Here is a 19,764-nt window from a genome sequence, read left to right as displayed (position 1 = left end):
CCCTGGACCCTCCATATGGTAGGCGGACGCTCTATCAGTTGAACCACGTCCACTTCCCTGTTTTATCTTTTAATTTTTATTGTAGTAGCATATATACTACTTAAAATTTCCCCCTTTCACCATATTCACACATATAATTCAGTGTTGCTGATAGTTACACTCAACAACTTTGTGCTACTATCATTGCCAACCATTCCTAAAACTTTACAATCAACCCAAATAGGAATTCTGTACAATTTAAGTATTAACTCCCCACTCCTTACCCCAACCTAACCCCTGGTAATCTAGATTCTAGGTTCTGATTCTGAGTTTGCTTATTCTAATTATTTCATATCAATGAGATTATAAAATATTTGTCATTTTCTATCTGGCTTATTTCAGTCAACATAATGTCTTCAAGGTTCATCCACGTTGTCACATGAATGAGAACTTCATTCCTTTTTAATGCTGAATAATATTCCACTGCATGTACATTTCACATATTGATTATCTGTTCATTGGTTGACAGGCACTTGAGGTTGCTTCCATCTTTTGGCAATTATGAATAATACCGCTATGAACATCAATGTATAAAAATCTGCTCAAAGCCCTATTTTCAATTATATGGGGGTATACAGCTAAGAGAGGGATTGCTGGGTCATATGGTAATTCTATACTTAAGTTTTCTGAGGAATTGCCGAACTGTCTTCCACGGAGGCTGTGTCATTTTATGCTCTGACCAGCAAGGAATGAGTGTTTCTTCTCCTCCACATCCTTGCCAGTTTATCATTCTATTTTGATGCTAACATGTCAGTGACAAGACATGTTGGATGGCTACTCTTCTGTGTATCCCGGTGCTATATCTATCCAACTGGCAGTAGACCAAGAGTAAACAGTGACCAGGATTCCCAACCCAGTGGGAGAATGGAAAGGAAAGAAGCAAAACTAAATTAAAAGGTCAAAATGCAGAAATAATACACTACCAATTTAGTTTCATAAACTCGACTGATATATTTGGGACTAAATATAAAAAAGTTTGCTGTGCTTCACTGGATACTAGTTTGCTGTAATTAAATTATTTAGTCGATTCACTTACTAAAGCCCCAATAAAAAGAAGAGATGAGAAGAAGAAAGAGAAATGGAAGGAAAGAACACAGGAAGGAAGGAAAGAAAGGAAGAGAAGTCACTAACAAAGGTGGAAGGAAAGTGGAGTAGAACATCTAAGACTTCCTAAGTAGACAGTACCAAGGTGGCCAAAAAGGACTAGAGCACTCTATTTCCTTCATTTCCCTTTTCCCTGCCTCAGAACAACCACCCATTTGAGTTTCAATTCCCCAAGTAGTAAAGCAGAAACTTCTAGACACAGCCACTAGAAAAATGTTCTCAAAATGAGCAGGCCCATTTTGTGTGATTTATGTATCTTTAAAAAACAATAATAATTAAAAAAAAAAAAAAGAGCAGGCCCAGAAAAAGCTGACAATTAGTTTCAGAAGAGAAGTGACCAATGTGAAAAGGTTCAAGACAGCAAGCACCGCCCGCATCACGGTGTTTCCTCAGACACTGCCTGGCTGCTCATCTGGGTAGAGCCTGCATGACTAGCCTGTGCTAGGCACAGTGAGAAAACGTTCATCCTCTCCTGAAGCTCTTCTACCTTCACTAGTCAGATTCTTCAAAGGACAAGATGACTGATTTTCTCCACACAAACAACAAATAGGGGAAGTTAAGTGCCATAAGAGCTGGTAAAAGCTGGGTAAATGATGATTAACAACTTCTCCTCCTGGTACAGTCTGCATAAGCCAGAAAAGTAAAACCCACACCCCCAAGCAAGAAAACAAGCACATACCTCATTCGTGGTACACCAGACTTTCTTGTACACCTCAGCCACAGGAAGGTCTAAACTAATGATTTTATTGTTCACTAGAAGCTGAATAGAAAAGTAGATGAACTGTTATTTCAAATAATCGTAGTAGAGTAAATTTTAAGGGCGCTTTATGATAGTGCTTCATATTTCTTGCGTATCATGGATCTCTCTATGGACTATGCTTCTCTAAAAAAGATGCACACATGTGCACAACATGCAGAATTACAAGCACCCTTAAATCTAAATCATAGAATCCAGGTTAAAACCTGCTGAGACCCTTCTCTTATCAGGTTCAGCAGCATTAAAAGCAATTTCACTCAACCTGCTTTTTACTATGTATATGATAATGCAACACCCTAGAGTTTGTGTGCCAGAAGGTATCAGATACAGGGCCAGAAACCTGCACAGAGGTTAAGTGCCAATATTTAGGGAGCTCAGTTAACTTGGAATCACTGAGTAGCTTCCACTAGAAGCAACAATAAAAACCTACCACCATTACAATCAATAGCCTAACCATTGTTTACTCCGTCCCAGGTAGGTGGGACTCATTTAGCCCCTACTGACAGATGAGGAAGATGACACAAGCTACACCTGGCCAAGGTTAATCAGCTACAAGGAAGGGGAACCAGGATTTGATCCCAGCCCATCCTCGTCATCACTGGGCAGCATTGTCTTGTGTTTGTTACCTCCATCCCACTGTCATCTTCCAGAAGAGCCACCAAGTCACAGTCCTGGCAAATCTTGTTCTTTATGTCCCTCATAAGTGGCCCAATGCCTGGCTCATTGCTGCTGTACGGGTTCCCAGGCATCCTGCCCTGTAAGAAGTCTTCTTGTTGGGGATCCTTCTCCAGGGTCACAAAGAACTCTGTGACTTCATTCTCCTCCTAAAGGACAGAAAGATTATCAGAAGGGATGGCATTAGGTTATGGGTAGAGGGATGACAGAGGACTTTAAGATTTATAGCACACTACCTGTTCAATGGACACCAAGGGAAACGCAGCAAATTTATTAAGCCCTTTATACATTTAATGATATTGAGCATAAAAAGCTCAAAGTCCTTAAAAAAAAAAATCCAAACATAATTCAAATAGCTTTAAATCAAGCCTCTCCTCTGAAACTCAAAGATGGAGTAGGAGACAAAGCATAACAAAGCAAGCAGATGAGGAGTAACCTAGAAAAAATAGGGGGTTTTATTCCTCCTGCTCATTTTGTGCAATGCTAACCAATCTGGGGCCCGACGACTTTATCTATGATAACCCTGAAGTCAAGAAAAGGGTCTTCTCTGTATTACATAACATTTAAGTATGTCCAACCCCAAGAATCTATCATTGTTAATCACAACACTGGTGTTTTCATCCTTCCTCAGTAACAGGAGGAGTGTCTTTGGATTACAGCATGCTTCTATATAGCTCAGGCTAGGGAAACAAATACACACGTATGCATGCAGGTTCAAAACACAGGGGCGGGGAGTGAAAATGTCTTTATATTCCAGTTCAATACTGCTTCTTACACAGCATGTTGGTTTGATAAGCACTGGGATTTTGGTAATGGGAGGTTAGCGCTAGTTACAAAAAAGACAGTAATCTTGACCTTGAATCTAGGAAATAAGACCAAGAAAAGTCATTATATTTCCCATCGCCAGGAACAGGAAAATTATGAGGTTGCTTCTGTTTTGTATCAGTGAATACTAGTTTTATATCAGTGGCTCTTCCTAAAATGTTGACTAAATGGTCCACAGTGAGTAAGAATCCCCATGGCTATAATGAATCACCATAGGGCTTCATGGCAAAATGACTTGTGCTGGTACCTCAAGAGCCAGGGGAAGCCCCAGTGCTTACGGGATAAATGATGCTGCAGAGCCTCTCAAAGATGAAGACTGGAGTCCGGTAGTCATCCAGATTGTAGCGCTTGGCTGTCTCAATGCACACAGCCATGAAGGCCTTAGTTTCTGATTCTGTACCTGCCAGATATCAAAATGGCCAAGTCAGTTAGGAAAAAGCTTCACACAGAAACTAAGATGAGACAAAATGAAGTACCATCTTTATGGATCCCTTCTCCCTGGTAAATATTTAAATTTAAATACCCTACATGGCAAAATCAGTATTTCAATTGGAAACTTGATGCTGATTCACACATGCAGTGTGAAATCCCTCTCAATTCAACACACTATCCCTTTCTGGATTATAACCTCCTTAAAGAGAGGGACTATGACTTAATCAACTTAGCATCACCTTGTTAAAAATAGGCACTCAAAACAAATGAAATAATTCTAACTTTATTCCAGTCAAATCAAAAGGAATATAGCAGGTTTAAGAGAAATTGGAAACCCAGGAAGATAAACAAAACCCTGCAGCAGTTTTTGCCTTGAGCTTTTGGTGTCATAACCTGTCAGTCTCTGGGAGTTGGATACAAAGCCCAAAGTTTGCCATGGCAGGAAATCTAACAGGAGATTCATACACATGAATCTGGTATCCAGAAGAGCTGCACAATAGGTATAAGGGTCAACTAAAAATAACCAACCAAAGACCTGAAAGGAAAATGTCTTCTCTTGAAATCTGGCATTTAGAAGAGGGGAGAATATCTCTGAGAACGCCTAACAGTACTCAAGCAGTACTCTCATGGGGGTTTGTAGCTCAAATATCACACTACCTAGCAGGTCCAAGAAACTTGAAGTTCAGAACTTAGTTTAAGGTAGTCCTGGGACAGCAGTGCCCTAAGATGCCCAGTGGAAGCAGTAACAAATCATGTCTGGAGGAACCCATCCCATCTTTGAACTGGGTCCTGAAGGATTTCTATAACTAGACCCCCAATATAATAAGCTCACAGCCTAATATAACAAAATACAAAAAGACAGAAGAACCAGAATAACACACAGGTGAATCAGATCCATAAATATTTCAAATTTTAGAATTATCAGGCACAGAATAGAAGTGTGTTTAAAATGTTTAAGGATCATAAAAAAGATGGAAAATGTGAGTAAAAAAACCAACATACTCTAAAATCTACACAAAAACTCAGTAAACAGATTACACATGGGTAAAGAAAATTAATAAATTGAATGACAGAACTGAAGAAATTATCCAAATACAGTGTATAGATACAAGGAGATGAAAAATATGAAAGAGAAGTTAAGAGACATAGAATGACCTTTCTACACATGCCTCTTTTGTCACTTTCAATGGACCTGTGGTTGGCGCTGGGGTTGCTGTATACTCAGGAGACCTGAATCTCTGAACTATCCATGTGACAGCCAGGCCCTGAGCCTCAGCAGACTTGCAACTCTTAACCTTTGGTTTACTGGACTTACCCCGGCCAGCTAACAGGGAGGTGAAGAAGGTCAACACCATACCAGGGAGCCAAGAGTGCCTACAACTGCAAGCAGGGGAATTGCATCCAGCATCCATACGGAATCTAAGCCCCCTCTCAATATAGAGGTGGCATGAATATAACCATCTCAGGATCCACAGGATGGAAGAATAGAGTATAGATTAGAGTGGACTTACTGATATTCTACTATGGAAGTACTGTGATCAGTAATGGAAGAAATTGTAGCACTGTGGAGAAAATGGCCACAGTAGTTGCTGAGGGCAGGGAGAGGGAAGAAGAGATATGATGTGGGGGCATTTTCAGGACTTGGAGTTGTCCTGGGTGGTACTGCAGGGACAGATGCTGGGCATTGTATGTCCTGCCATGGCCCATTGGGAGGGCTGGGGTAAAGTGTAAACTACAATGTAAACCGTTATACATGTGGTGCAGCAGTGCTACCAAATGCAATGAATGTCCCACAACGATGAAAGAGGTTGTTGATGTGGGAGGAGTGGAGTGAGGAGGGTGGGGGTATATGCGAACCTCTTATACTTTTTTACTGTAACATTCAAAAAAAAATAGAGGAAAAAAAAAAAAGAGACGTGGAAAATAGAGAACAGAGTTCCACAAGGAAAAGGAAGAGAGAATGAAGTCATTAAAGAGATAATGGCTGAGAACTTTCCAGAAGCAATGACCAAGACACCAACCTGAGAAGCCTTGACCTCTTCCTTTTTTATGAGCTCAATATAAAAAGTCTAAATAGACTGAGCCTAGCTCTGGATTTTTACAACTCAAAAAAACAACCTTCTCCTGAAAGAAGGGTTTCTTGTCTTGAATGTGGGGAGATATGTGCCACTCCTCCTCTGGTTCTGAGAAATGTGGGAAAATCAAACTAATGTGCCTAGGTAAACCCAGAAGGGGCACTTAAGTCTCAGGTCCCAGGCCACTTGGCAGTGCTACCTGTGGTCATGTCCTCCAACATCTCCAGCAGCATATCCTGGGTCTCATCGATCAGTTTGGTCCTCTGCACCACCAGCTTTCTCAAGCACAGGTATCCATTCAGCACAGTACCTACTAAGCGACTTTTAAAGTGTCTTTTGATAGATTCCACTTCAACAAAGGAGGAGAGAAGGCCTGCAGGAACAGAAAAAAAGTTGCTGCAAGAGTCCGGAGTAATAAAATAAGGCAAGAAGGCCTATGTCTTCTAAAAGATTATGAGCTTCTCAAAAATAGGGTGAATCTATCTTTATACATGGCAGAGAGCAGATGCTCAATGAACTGAACTGGTCAACAGCTCAAACGAATAAACCTATCAATGAAGAGAAAAACGCAGTGTTTAAATCTGCATATGGTCAATACGAGAGGCAAAAGAGTCAATCCCAGCAATGAAGGAACTAAGGTCCAATCCCCAAAATACACCCAGAATGCCCTAAAGGAAAGGCGAAGCAGTTCTCTCTACCTGTGAGACTCTTGAGGGCATATCCCTGCTGCAGATCAGTGCTCAGGGTGGCCTCTTCCAGGGCCAGCAAACGGGCTATTTCCTAAACAGGACAATAAACACAGTATGGTAGCACTGCCAAGGATGTCAACCATTCACCACCACCCCAGGGGATTAAAGCCCCAGCCAAAGACATTCGGTAATCATTATCTTTTCATTCTAATGATCCCGTAATCTGAACCCTTGCTCAGCTCCTTTCCAAGAAGCCAAGGCCAGTTCCAGTGATGCTAAGGGAATGCTCAAAAATTGGAAACAATCTAAGTGTCCCCAACGGATTGCTATATCCATATGGTAAATACAGGGAAAGCATAAAAATACGTTCAACCAATATTTCTCTTTACCAAAATAAAAAAAACAAAACAAAAAACTCTGCAAGTTTTTATCGGAGAAAGAGTAAAATGAAAAAAGAATGAGGGGGCACTCTCCTAGGGTGTGGGGTGGGGTACCTTGGTGATGAGGTTGCCCACATAAGGCAGGACTCCCCGAGCTGCCAGGTAGACTTTCCAGTGAGCTGAAGTGATGAGCTTCTGGTAGAGAGCCAAGTACTCAGCTGCACACTCCCCAGCGATGCTCAATTCATCTAGGTAACTGGCATGAAGAGAGGCAGAAGCTATTAGAGAACTCAGAGCCATGAGGGAGCACACCTGAGAAAACCCCAAAGTTCCCTCTTGGGAACTTGGCCATACTTGGAAAGAATTCAGAGCACACAGGAGGGAATTATAATGCCACCCACTCTAAGCATTTGGAATGATAAACACCAAAATATGAATTGAATCATTTAGAAGGCAAGCATACCACAGAGCCTGGTGGCTAATGTTAGCTTTGGAATTAAGACTGCCTGGATTCAAATCTTGCCTTCCCACAGACAAGTTAATTAGCCAGTTTAAGCATGGCTTGCTCTGAAGATTAAATGAGATAATGCATGCCAAGCATGTATGCACCCATAAGATCTCAAAAGACATTAGCTGCTGGTGCTGGTGCTATTACTACTACTACCGCCACTACTAAAACTCAGCTTTTTAAAACTTTGTTTCTATGCCTTCTATATGGAATGAAATGGTGGTGAATGCTGTTTAAGTTATAGACAAATCAGTTGTGCCTCCCATCACCCTGATCTATGATCTACTCTTGCACTCTTCCAGTAAAGAGGGAAGATATTGGATGGAATCTGATTACCCTGACCACCCTCTCCCTCAAATGGTACCTGGTGAGGAGGTCGAGGACCTGCTGCTTACGACTGGGAATGGTGGCCAGCGCTTCCACAATGGTACAGGCAGCCTGTCGTGCAGCCTGTGTTGCCGGAGTAAAGAGCACCTGTAGGACACGGGAGAGGAAAGGCCCCAGGCTTAGATGTTGCCTGTCTCTCTAGGCTACCTAGGGCACCTATCCAGGAAAAGTTCATCAAGAACCTTTCCAGGAAAAGGTTAAAGGTAAAAATCACTGGCCAACACAAGATCCAACTGTTGCATGCTACAGAAAGTGGCTGCCAAGAAAACTTTCTTCTTCATAGTATTTTCCTTATCAAAGACTTTTTATAATATTTTAATTTGGGGGGAGGGGAATATGGAGGGGTGAAGATACCTATATGCTGATTACTTTTACTTAATGTGAACCAAATAGCTCATATTTCATGCATCAATGAATAAATGGATTCTCTAAAATATTTCAGTCCTTTAAAACTTAAAAAGAAGAGAGAGAAGAGGCTATGAGAGATGCAAGGAAAGAAGGGGAGCGTTAAACACTGAGGCTTAGCTCCATTACATGGTCAGGAAAGAAAGCAGAGAACACAGTGGACTTGAGATGGGCTGAGGAAAGTTCTGCTCTGGCCAATCCACCATGCTGGTGGCCACAACCAAGAACTCTACCTATTTCCTATTTGAAAGGAAGCAAGAACAACGAGAAAGAAGAGAAAGCAGAGCAGACCTATGGGAGGAGCAGAAACGCAGTGCTCAGTACCCAGGGGCACAGGGAGCACAAGGGCAAGGGCCCAGGAGATGGTCACGCACCTGCCGCAGCCAGTTGTTGTGCCCCAGCTTGAGATCCAAGGGGGAGGCCCTCTTCCCCTGACGGCTCAGGAACTGCCTCCACCTCCACACGTACTTCTCAGTCAGGTAGAGGTGGCGCAGCTCTGATCTGCTGGGGGACTTCCCATTGCCATCTAGCCCTGGGATGCAAAGAGGCACAGAGACAGGCAAGTGAAAGAAAGTAACAGAGCAGGATGGTCTGTAAGGCTGTCATGATGGGGAGAAAGGTAACTGACTTCCCAGGCTTAGAGGAAGACACACCTCGGATAGGAAGGCACTTCTTCCAGGCTTCATAGGACGCTTTGGGGTCTCTTTTGAGCCACAGTTGAGCCTGGGCATGGATCTCATTGCAGTACGGCTTGACTGTGGTGAGGGCTTCAACAGGAACATCCTGGAGACGGGAAGCACAAAATGGGAGAGCTTGAACGCACACCTGAACCATGGTCTGATATAATGGCACTGGCACCCCAAGGAGAGACAGGCAAAGCCAACAAGGTCAGAAGAATCAACCTCTTTCATGTCCAAACACATGCTCCTGTTAAACCATTCTGATCTGACTTAGCAGAAGCATCTCCAGAGCAAACTTAAGGTCACTGATTTTTACTGTGCAGGACAAGATGTCCTACAGATAATCCTAGAGTTCTATAGAGAGTCCTACAGTCAAATAGCTAATTCCTTTCCCAAGGCTGATTGGTAGTTTCCTAAAGCATAAATCTTCCAGGGGTCACCAAGCAATCTGCAGAATTTACAGAGCCATTACTAACCAGAACTAGCCTGTGTAGCAAAGAGCTTCAGCCAGTGATACTCAAACTTAGTCTAAAAGACCCTTTACACACTTAAAATGATTAATCAAAGGGCTCTTGTTTGTATGGGTCTATCTACTATATTTACCATATTAGAAATTAAAACAGAAAAAAATTTAATATTTCATTAAAAAATAAGAATAAACCCAACACCTGTTAACCTAAATATATCTTTACATTTTCCAAAACAAAAATAATCTAGAGAGAAGAGTGGCACTGTTTTATATTCTTGAAAATTGTTCAGTACTGACTCAATAAGAACTGAGATTCTCATATCCACTTCTGCATACAAACTGTTGTGATATACTGTTTTGATTAAAATATATTAAAAAAAATCCAGCCTCACACTAGAAAAGGAAAGGTGGAAAAGGGAAGAATATTTTAATAGCTTTTTCAATTAATTATGAATATTTTTCTTTTAATACTACACCAAAGTTCAGTAAGTGATTTCTTAAAAGATTGGTTGTAATGTGGAACCTGAAACCAAGTCAATGAATTCTTCATGTTCTGTTACATTAAAATTCACCTTTTACTCATGCATGATTTTATAACATACATAAGTCACTTGGAAAATGGAGTTATGTGACAGGCTTATTTCATTCATTTTTCAAGAAAATACCTGCCAAGTACCATGTCTGTACCACAATTTGTCTCTGTTTTTTCGAGTACAGATGTAGCCCCATGGAAAAAGGAGCTAATCTAGCTTGCATCTCAAACAACCACACAAGTGCTTTTCATGTACTTTCCCTTCTGTCACACTAAATATTAAAAAGACTCGTATTTTAAGTGCCAAGATTTAATAAAATGAGTAAATTTTACTACCTCATCAAAGACATTCATAAACGAAACTGGTTTTTTTCACTGCAAGTGCACGGCAGTAAAGACTACAACTCTGTACAATGTGATGCCGTTGCGTTCTTGTGCTAAGGCACCAGCAGTCTTAGCCAGCCCTGATTCTGCATTATCAGCACATATGTCAACATAATGAAAAGGGCTAATAATGTCGTCGTATAATTATGGGAATAACTTTGACCCCTGAGTCTTGCAAACGCACAGGGGTCTGCGAACCAAATTTTGAACTGTTGCTCTGGACTAAAACTGAGCAAAATGTGGACATCAACATTGGACTTCAGGGCTTAGAGGGTAACTGAGGAACTACTTTGCCTTACACTGTGGAAGAAAAATGATGGTAATGTGGGATAGTGTTCCTCTTTTTGATCAAAGACCAATTTTATCAAAGGAAGGGATGAGGGTTCCTCAGTCCTGTCTTTTCTGAGTGTGTTTGGGCAGACTAGCACAAAGAAAAGATACTACATTGCTCAATGTGCAGCCTTCTCCCTAACCATAACCCCAAGTACTCAGCACTCAAAAAAACAATCTTCCATGAGACAGATGCCACCTCCTGCCACAACACGCAGATGCCACAAGCCAGCAGATGCCACAGCCTGTGGGGAGTAGATGTGGCTCAGGACGTTGGGCATTCACCTCTCATGTGGGAGGTCCAGGGTTCAGTTCCTGGTGCCTCCTGGAAAAGGTGAGCAAACAACGAGCAGAGAGATGAAAGAACCATCAGGGGAGAGATAAATAAAGCAAAAAAAAAAAAAAAAAAGTCTTCCTGGAATGAACACCATCTTCCACCAAGGGATGGTCCTTCAAGACAGGCATTCGGAGGCAGATATTCTCAAGCATGGCCAAGAGAATTATGGCCTGCATATTCTACAAACTGGTACAAGCAAATCAATCTGTGGCTCAGCAGACTTATCTTAGAATACAAACTTGGCTTCATTCATTCACTTAATGATTTACTGAGTATTTTATGCTAGGTACCACGCTATGTTCTGGACATATAAAATATTAATAAGACTTAAGCTCCTGAGTTCCAAGAGCTCACAACCAGCCTGGTAGAGAAGTGCATCTTCTAAGGAGCAGCTCACAATGTAAAAGTGCTTTCTAACAAGAAAAAAGAGCATTCAGCTATAACTAACAAACAGTGAGGACCAACTTTCCAGGCACTGTTGTTCTGAGCACTTTACCTGCATTACATTTACCAATCATTCATTTTTCACAACACTTCAAGGTAGAGACTGTACCCCCATTTTATAGATGGGGGAACTGAAGAACATAACAAGGTTGAGTACTTGCCCCAGCTCATAATGCGAGTAAATGGAAGAGCTGGGATTTGAATCCATGCCTTCTGAGCTTAAGACTTTCTACTAACTAAACTAAGGGAAAGGAAGCTTTGGTTCCCAATCAGGTCAGGTGAGTTTGGAGAACAGCAGACACTTTTAAGAGGTGGTGCCTGGTGCCAGACAGGGTATAAAGTGGGCTGCAGCCCTGGCCTGTGCTCTTAGACTCGCCCCAGTACCTTGTTTTTCTTGCTGGTTGGAGCAGGTGGTTTGATCAGCTTCTGCAAGATCCGCAGGCACATGAGGGTAATGTTCTCAACAACCACTGGAGTCTTAATGTTCACAGCCATGAGGAAAAGGCTCAGGGCTAGGGGTGAGGAGGAAAGGCAGAGTCACCATCACAGAGCACATCAGCCCTTCTGCTGCTGAGGACAGTGCACCTGGAAGCCTCCTTTCCATTTGCTGACAAGTCCCTCACTAGATGTTGCTCAAACTCACCACAGCGTAACCGGAGCTCCCAGCAGCTATCCTCCTTCGAGATTGAATCTGTTAGCAGCAGCATTTCATACTGAAGGCTACTTGCCTATGATGCCAATGGAAAAAAGCATGAGGAAAGATCCAAAAGGCCAGTCCAGGGCCTGGGCTTTATGTCCAAGCTCTGATCCAAGGAGAGAGGAGCCACGGAGACCCCTGTCCTCCCTATGACCACCCATTTCTCTTTTCCCTATGAAGTCAGCTCTGGCCTGGGAAAATCATATGGGGACATGAGCTCTGCAAGTGTGCTGCTCCTCCCTTCCTCAGTCATCACGGTGAGACCAGTGGGAAGGAGCACAATGAACAAGGCAACTCAGGGCCCACACAGAAGGAAAGTGAGGAGGAGCCAGGGAAGATAGTTCGTTCTGCTCACCAGATCAGGATTAGCCCAGTGCCCCTTCAGGGCTGTGGAGACTTTGCCAATAATCAGGTCATTCATTTGCTGGGTAGCTTCCGGATTGTCTCTAGGAAGGCAAAGAAATGGAGTCCTGTTATTGGTTATTGGTTCTCCTCTCCTTTCTGCCTGGGGGAGCCCAAAGGCAATGAAATCAATGCCTCAGGCTTCCTTATCCAAATTTTTCTTTATTCTTCCCAAGGCCAAGACCACAGCTTGAAGCCTCCCAAAATGCTGGTGATAGTACCAACCAGAGAGGACTGTAATAGAAAGGCAGGTCCCAGCCACCTTTGATGGGACTGCACACTGAGGGGAGGAGAGCACCAAGCTCAAGGCAGATATTATCCCTGGTCTGTGCCCCAGCTGCAGAGCCCCCAGGGCTATCTGGTGTATCACATCTCCAAAATCTAGGAGTCCACTCCCCATCCTGGCCACAGTTCTTTCCTCATCCTCTCCAGCTACCTCTACTTCATTTCCCATAAGGCATCCCCATTTCCTAGCCATGGCCCTTTGTATTAATGTTTATATTATTAATAACAATAAATGAATTGTATCATGTTACTCTCTTCCTTCCCAACACATTCTGAATAAAATCCAAAGTCCTTACCTTCAAGACCTTACTTACAGCACCTGTCCTTACAGGCAATCTCTCACCTAATCCCTCCATCCCCTCTCCCCCATTTCTCCTCCATTGCATCTTTCACTCCAACTACACAGGCCTCCTTGTTGCTCCCCCAGCATGCCTAGCATATTCCTGCCCCCAGCCTTTCTTGCTATTTCTTTTGTGGGGAACCCACTGCCCTTTGACATTTGCATGGCTTGTTCCCTTTCTTCATGCAAATCTTTACTCAAATATCACCCCCTTAGGAAGGTCTTCCTTGACCACCTTATTCAAAACAGCACCCCACACACATACACGCCATCAGGGTCACCATGCCTGTTTTATTTTTCTTCACAACCTTTGTTTCCTGACACTGTTTTAATTATTATTTGTTTCTAGCAGTTCCCCCAGCTAGAATTTAGGGTACATGAGGGCAAGGACTATGCCTAGTTTACTGCTTGATCTCCAGAAGCCAGAACAGTGCCAGAGAGTTCACATATGCTCAATAAATATATGAATGAAGAAATACTATAGCAACTAATACTGATTAAGGACCTAATGTGTTCCAGGAATTATGCCATGTACTCAGTAAATAAATCGCATAGAGCTCTTGGTACAATATCTTGTTAATACTAAGTATTCAGTAAATATGAGTTGTTATTTATGTGAATTACTCCATTCCATCACATCACAAACCTTTATGGTATTTACAGATTTTTCAGATGAGGAAAACTGAGGCCCAGAAAACTTAAGTAATTTAGCCAAGGCACAAACTACAAAGTATCAGATACTGAGCCTGGATCTCCCTTCTCGTAATCACTAGGCTCCACTGCTCCACTGTCTTCTTTTGAATGCATCTTTCTTTAGTCCAAATGCCCAGTCACTCCCTTCTACTACTTCCCCAGGACTCAAAAAGTTTCCTCAGAAAACTCCCCAGAACCAACAAAGTTGGCCAAATATACTATTTACAAGGAAACTTGGATTTCAAAAGCTCTGCAAATTCACTCATTATGCCCTGGATATTATCCCATTTTTCCCTCAATCATAAGCTAGCCAAACTGTCTGGCAGTTAGCAGCACAATTCTTTGCATCCTCTTGTGCTCCCAGTATTGCTCCTGCCACCAACCCCTGGATCAGTAGGAAGTACTAGCCCCATAAACAGCACAGGCTCTGACCGAGTTAGGAGGCACATGAGTTGGCGGACCTCCTCCCGCATGGCAGCAGCCCCTCTGCGAAGATTGTAATCAAACAGCTCCCGGATAAGGCCCTGGGAGACGAGGATGTGCCTCAGAGCTGGATTGGTGGCCAGGGCCCTGAGAAGCGTGATACAATGTTCTGTGACAGCCGAGGCGCAGCCATAGCACTTGGTGGAGGAGGTGTGGCCACAACCAAGGACAGATAAAGCACGGTACTGGCTGGCAGTGAAAGTGGGCTGCACAGAGGTCCGTGATGATTTGGTGGCTGCTTCCCTTTGCTGCAAGTCATATTCCAACAACTCTTTGCGGGAAGCAAAGACTTTCTAAGAACAAAAGGGACAAAAAATAAACAAACGTATAAGTAAATAAATAATTAGAATAAAAGGAAGAAAAAGCTAACTGGAAAATTTGCCTTGCTCTGGGGAAAAAGTTAGAGGCATTAGATACATTATCCTCATTTTATAGAGTAGGAAACTGAAGCTTAGAGGAATTGGGCTTTACCAAGGTAGTAGAGTCAGAACTCAGATATTGATCTGACTCCTAGATAGATGCTCTCCACTCTTGTGTAACACTGTCTCTTAAGGAACAAAGACAAAGATCAAAAATGTACACACATGTAGCAGATGGCACACCAGCAATTTGGGGGGGGGGGAGGCGGTAAACTGGCTGTTCTCTTCTGTAGAAGGCCATCCTCCCATTCTGTGGAGATTAGCTCTGTAATATTCCACACCATGCAAAGCCCACTGGTTACTGGAGTTGCTGTGCCCTTATTCTTCTAGCTTTTCAAACATGGCATAACAGAAAAACAGGGAAAAGACTCTTGGCACCCAATTTTTTAAAACCAGTAATGGATTGAACTAATGGCCAAGAAAATCAGATCTATGATGACCTCCCACCTCCATTATTCTCAGTTTCTAGACTGAACTCAACTTGCTGACAAGAACCAGAAACCACAGTAGGAGAGATCCTGTTTGGTGCAGTTATGTGGACTCTGTCTTTTCAGGTGGATTGGAGCAAGGGCAACACCAAGTTTAGTGCTGGGTGAGAGCTTTGAAAACATTATTGATAACACTCCAACAGAACACATTGTAAAGATGCTTTCATTTCTCTACCTGGATGATTTTGGAGAGTTCATCAAAGGAGTTCTTGCAGTCTCCACAATACTCCTGAGCCAACTGCAGGATATAACGATTCACAGTGGCTGAAGTGGAACTGATGCCTCCAGCTGTTCCTGAGTCATCCTGCAACCCCAAGAGTAAGAGGTCAGACTTCCACAGTAAGATGAGCTCACCCAGGGGACGATCTTCTGATCATGACCCAGAGCTCTCTCCAAATACCCCTTCTAGTTTGGGATTACCTGTGGCTTTTCTGGAGCTGCCTCATTCACTTTGCAGAGCAGATTCTCCAGCTGTGGCCGATGTCCCATCAGCTGATGATACACTCGGTCAGCTTTGTCCAGAAGTGTATTGATGTTGGAAACAGCCTAGACAGGAAACAACAGGGATTATACATTAAGACAATTCAACATGATGACTTTCGCTGAGTAATCCTAATTGCTAGCCACTGGCTAAAACGTTTCTTACAGGTCAGGCACTGTGTTACATATATTATCTCTATTCTTCATAATAATCCTGTGAGTGGGAATATTATTTTTAATAATATTCAATAATCATTAGTAATATACAATACTATACAAGTCTGAGAGAAGGAATTTGTGCCAGGTCATACAAGTATTTAAAAAACAGCTGTAACTGGAAGTTTTTTGAATTCCTGACTCCAAAGCTAACTGTTCTCTACTTTTCCATGCTCCTTCTTGTAGCTGTCCCAATAGATGGCCCATTTTCAGCTGCCCTCTGATATCCAGATCCACTACATTATGCTGGCTTGGGAACTAGCTCCTGGGCAATTTGTACTGAGGAAACACCAACAACCTCAATATGTAACAGTCTGTGGAATAAAGGCAAGGCAAGTCATCCAACTTCTTTTTGCCTTTCTAAATCTGAAGTTATTTGGCCCTTGAGTTACTCTAGTTTCATTAAAACTAACACATCCTATACTAACCATGTATTCCAACATATCCAACACCATTATTTGCTCCAACCCAAAGCTGGACCCTGACACTGGTATTGACTTGGGAAGCCTATAGGTTAGAAGGAAAAACACACTATACTACACCAGCTCTGGCCTCACCTTCTTCCGGTCCTCTTCATTCTCAATAGGATCCACCGCACAGCAAGGCTTGGCATAGAGCATAAAGTCAAAGCGAGCATATTTACAGAAGCCACAGGCATTGCAGAGGAAGGGATCCTTTTCATCATAGTTGATGGATCTGAAGAATCAAAGAGTTTGGGTCAGGTGGGGCAGCAGAGGGTTAGGGTTGAATGTGAGGAGATGGGTCATGCCACATCTCTGGAATATACTCTCGAAACTCTTGCAAGGATTACTGGAGCAACAATAATATATAGGAGAGGATGACGTAAGCAACCAAATAACAAGATAGAAAGACCAAGAACTATACTTAGTGATCCCCCTCTAGGTCAGGAAGACCAACACACACACACACACACACACCTCTCCTTTCTTTCTCTCCCTCCCTCCTTAGACCCACTCTACTCCCCCATAATCCTCTAATTATTGTGAGAACACCAGGCACTGAAATTGTCCACACTGAGACTCTTGCAGAAAAGTACAAAATGTACATGGTCCCTGGCCTGGAGGAAAATCACTACCTTACCTGCATTTGTGACACTGGTAGACATTCTCTCCACAGTTGCCACAGACACCTGGGTTGGCGGGAACTGAGGCACTACAGCGTGGGCACTGCAGGGTCTCTGTGGAGGCTTGATAGTTTTCATAGAAGTCTGCAAACTCAATCATCAGGTTGGAGGCCACAATGGGTAATGGCAGGTCAATCTTCACCTCTGTCTGCCCAGGGGTCAGCTGAACCTTCTTGGCTTTATGCCAACGAGCTGGCCTAGGAGACACAGTGTCAATTATGGGGACAAAGGGCCCAAGACTCTCTCATTTAACCCTCAGTCATAAGGGGCTGATGAGCTGAAGAGAACGATTGCACTATTAATTACTTTAAAGCAATTAAGTGGTCTTTAAGGAAAAGAAATCTAACAAATGACTAATAACCTAATTTCTTTTCATTTTCTACTACATTTTCTCTCTAAAGGATAGAACGTACAAGCATTTTCAGCTGTTACATATGATGACTTTTGAGATTCTAGAAAAAACAACAGAAGTACGTTTCAGGGAAAACATTACTCCATCAGTATGCAATGCTGAGGAGTATAACCCCAAAAGGTACAATGATGATGACTGCCGCAAGTTAAAATCATGACAGCTACCTTGAAAGGAAAAAGCAAGGTTGCTTTAAAGAGGCACAGACATACCTCAGGAGCTAGACTAAATGCCAAGTAGAATGACGAAGAGAAAAGGCATGTAATTATTTAGGAATGATTACATTAATATAGCTAGAGCTAATATTTACTGAATATTCATTATGTGCTAGGCTCTGTAATCAACACTTTATATATACTAGTGCACTTAATCCTTAAAATAACACCCTAAAAGTAGGGACTTATCTCCATTTTACAGCTGAGAAAATTGAGGTTAAGTTACTTCTCCTAAGTCAGAGGTAAGTAGCAGAGCTGGGATTTGAACCTACAGTCATATCAGCAGCTATGCTGAATGAACACAATAGAAAATCCAATCAACCTCTTCTGGAATGGAATGGGTTATCCTACTAGCAACTCCTATTTTTAGGCCACCAATGTCAACTCTGCTATCAAAGAAAAAAGGAAAAAATCCTTTTAGGTCGATCCTCTAATGACTTTTTATTTTCTTCTTTATTTTCTTTTAAATGTTACATTCAAAAAACATGAGGTCCCCATATCCCCCCACCCCACCCACCTCACCCCTCCCATATCAACAACCTCTTCCATCATTGCAGCACATCCACTGCACCTGGCGAATACATTCTGGAGCACCATTGCACATGGACAGTGGTCTACACTGTAGTCCACACTCTCCCCCAGGCCACCCAGTGGGCCATGGCAGGACACACAACATCCAGCATCCATCCCTGCAGCACCACCCAGGACAACTCCAAATCCTGATAATGCCCCCACACCATATCTCTTCTTCCATCTCCCTACCATCAGCAGCCACCATGTCCAGCCTCCCCACATCACTACTACAATTTCTTCCCTTACTAATCACAATAGTTCCCCAGCAGAACACCAGTAAGTCCACTCTAATCCATACTCTATTCCTCCATCCTGTGGTCCCTGGGATGGTTATGTCCAGTTCCCCTCTACATCAAGAGGGGGACTATTTTTTGATGTAGTACATTCTAGCTTGACTCTCCCTCTTGGAACAATAGGAATATTTCCATTCTATGTACAGAACAGCACCGCAGATCTTAATATATAAGTAGTTAGTATCTACCTATATTCAAGTCAAACTGCAATGCCTGAGACTTCCAAAAAATAAATAAAAAAAAAGAAAAAGAGAGACATCTGTTTCTGTAGAAGTCAACACTGTAACTCATGCAAGTGTCTTTACTTTGCTTGCCCATTTATGACATGCCCCAAAGCAAACATTGGGATACACAAACTAGAAAGATCCAGCATCAGCAGATATAAAGGGATGGCACCATGAAGAAGTGCAAGGAATATGTACCAGAGAAGCTTCTTGAGAAATAACTTCATGCTTTGTATACAAGAAAATAACTGTCTTAATCTGAGAAATACCCACTACTTCCCAATATAGAAGGTTTTATATACAAGAGAACTGCTCTAGGTAAGGTAAGTATAAGAAGCCTAGAGCCCCCCTCACTCAGCTTCCCCTCTCTAGGCAAGCAGTTGAAGAACTTCCACAGATGGACACAATTTCTAAATATCCTTTGTTAATATCCTTAGTAACTGGTGTTTCATTTTTGCCCTCAGTCACAATTGAAGTGGTAAGAGGACATACTAGGCTTTAGGGATGTTCTGCGTTATGCCATTCCAGGAATCAAGGGTAGGATCTGGTGCTGGACCTTATAAACCTGTTGCCCCTCCCCAAGTCTGCAAACCCATACTTGTTTTTCAACTCCACGATGGCTTGCACAGTGCGGTTGTTGTAATATAGGTTGATAGTCCGCACCATCTTGGTCCGTTTCAGGTCCCCAATCTTCACTGTCACTTTGCTGATGGTATGACTGCCAATGAGCTTCACAACCTGCTGGGTGGTGGTGTACCGTGTGTCCACTTTGATGGAAGACAGCTTGATATACTAAATACAAAGGTATACATGAGACACTGCATTAGTTCAAGGCTGATACATCCTGCCTTCTTCAGAGTTTATCAGTGTAACCTACTCTTCACACATGGATGAAGTTTCCATTTAAGATAACAAACATAGCAGCCAGTAAAGACACTTCAATGGTGGTGA

The 19,764-nt window shown here is 42.6% G+C and overlaps 1 protein-coding gene across 8 annotated transcripts in view; it reads right to left on the bottom strand.

Annotated features, from left to right (window-relative positions):
• UBR4 (ubiquitin protein ligase E3 component n-recognin 4) overlaps nt 1–19,764 on the bottom strand; it is a 142,140-nt gene that overhangs the window by 29,543 nt on the left and 92,833 nt on the right. For all 8 annotated transcript variants that reach the window (XM_058304262.2, XM_058304264.2, XM_058304270.2 and 5 more), the window contains 18 exons: nt 19,412–19,605; nt 17,057–17,296; nt 16,513–16,651; nt 15,680–15,805; nt 15,435–15,563; nt 14,302–14,645; nt 12,505–12,595; nt 12,096–12,180; nt 11,837–11,964; nt 8,930–9,059; nt 8,651–8,808; nt 7,849–7,958; nt 7,091–7,232; nt 6,606–6,687; nt 6,107–6,280; nt 3,679–3,800; nt 2,527–2,724; nt 1,823–1,903 (listed from right to left, as the gene is read on the bottom strand). In XM_058304262.2, the coding sequence (XP_058160245.1) occupies nt 1,823–1,903; nt 2,527–2,724; nt 3,679–3,800; nt 6,107–6,280; nt 6,606–6,687; nt 7,091–7,232; nt 7,849–7,958; nt 8,651–8,808; nt 8,930–9,059; nt 11,837–11,964; nt 12,096–12,180; nt 12,505–12,595; nt 14,302–14,645; nt 15,435–15,563; nt 15,680–15,805; nt 16,513–16,651; nt 17,057–17,296; nt 19,412–19,605 (2,673 nt within the window). The remainder of the gene's footprint in view (nt 1–1,822; nt 1,904–2,526; nt 2,725–3,678; nt 3,801–6,106; nt 6,281–6,605; nt 6,688–7,090; nt 7,233–7,848; nt 7,959–8,650; nt 8,809–8,929; nt 9,060–11,836; nt 11,965–12,095; nt 12,181–12,504; nt 12,596–14,301; nt 14,646–15,434; nt 15,564–15,679; nt 15,806–16,512; nt 16,652–17,056; nt 17,297–19,411; nt 19,606–19,764) is intronic.

This window comes from Dasypus novemcinctus, chromosome 9 (genome assembly GCF_030445035.2).
Source record: "Dasypus novemcinctus isolate mDasNov1 chromosome 9, mDasNov1.1.hap2, whole genome shotgun sequence".
NCBI classification, from domain to species: Eukaryota; Metazoa; Chordata; class Mammalia; order Cingulata; family Dasypodidae; genus Dasypus; species Dasypus novemcinctus.
Note: the sequence above shows the minus strand (reverse complement) of the source record. Positions and strands in the feature narration are given on the sequence as shown.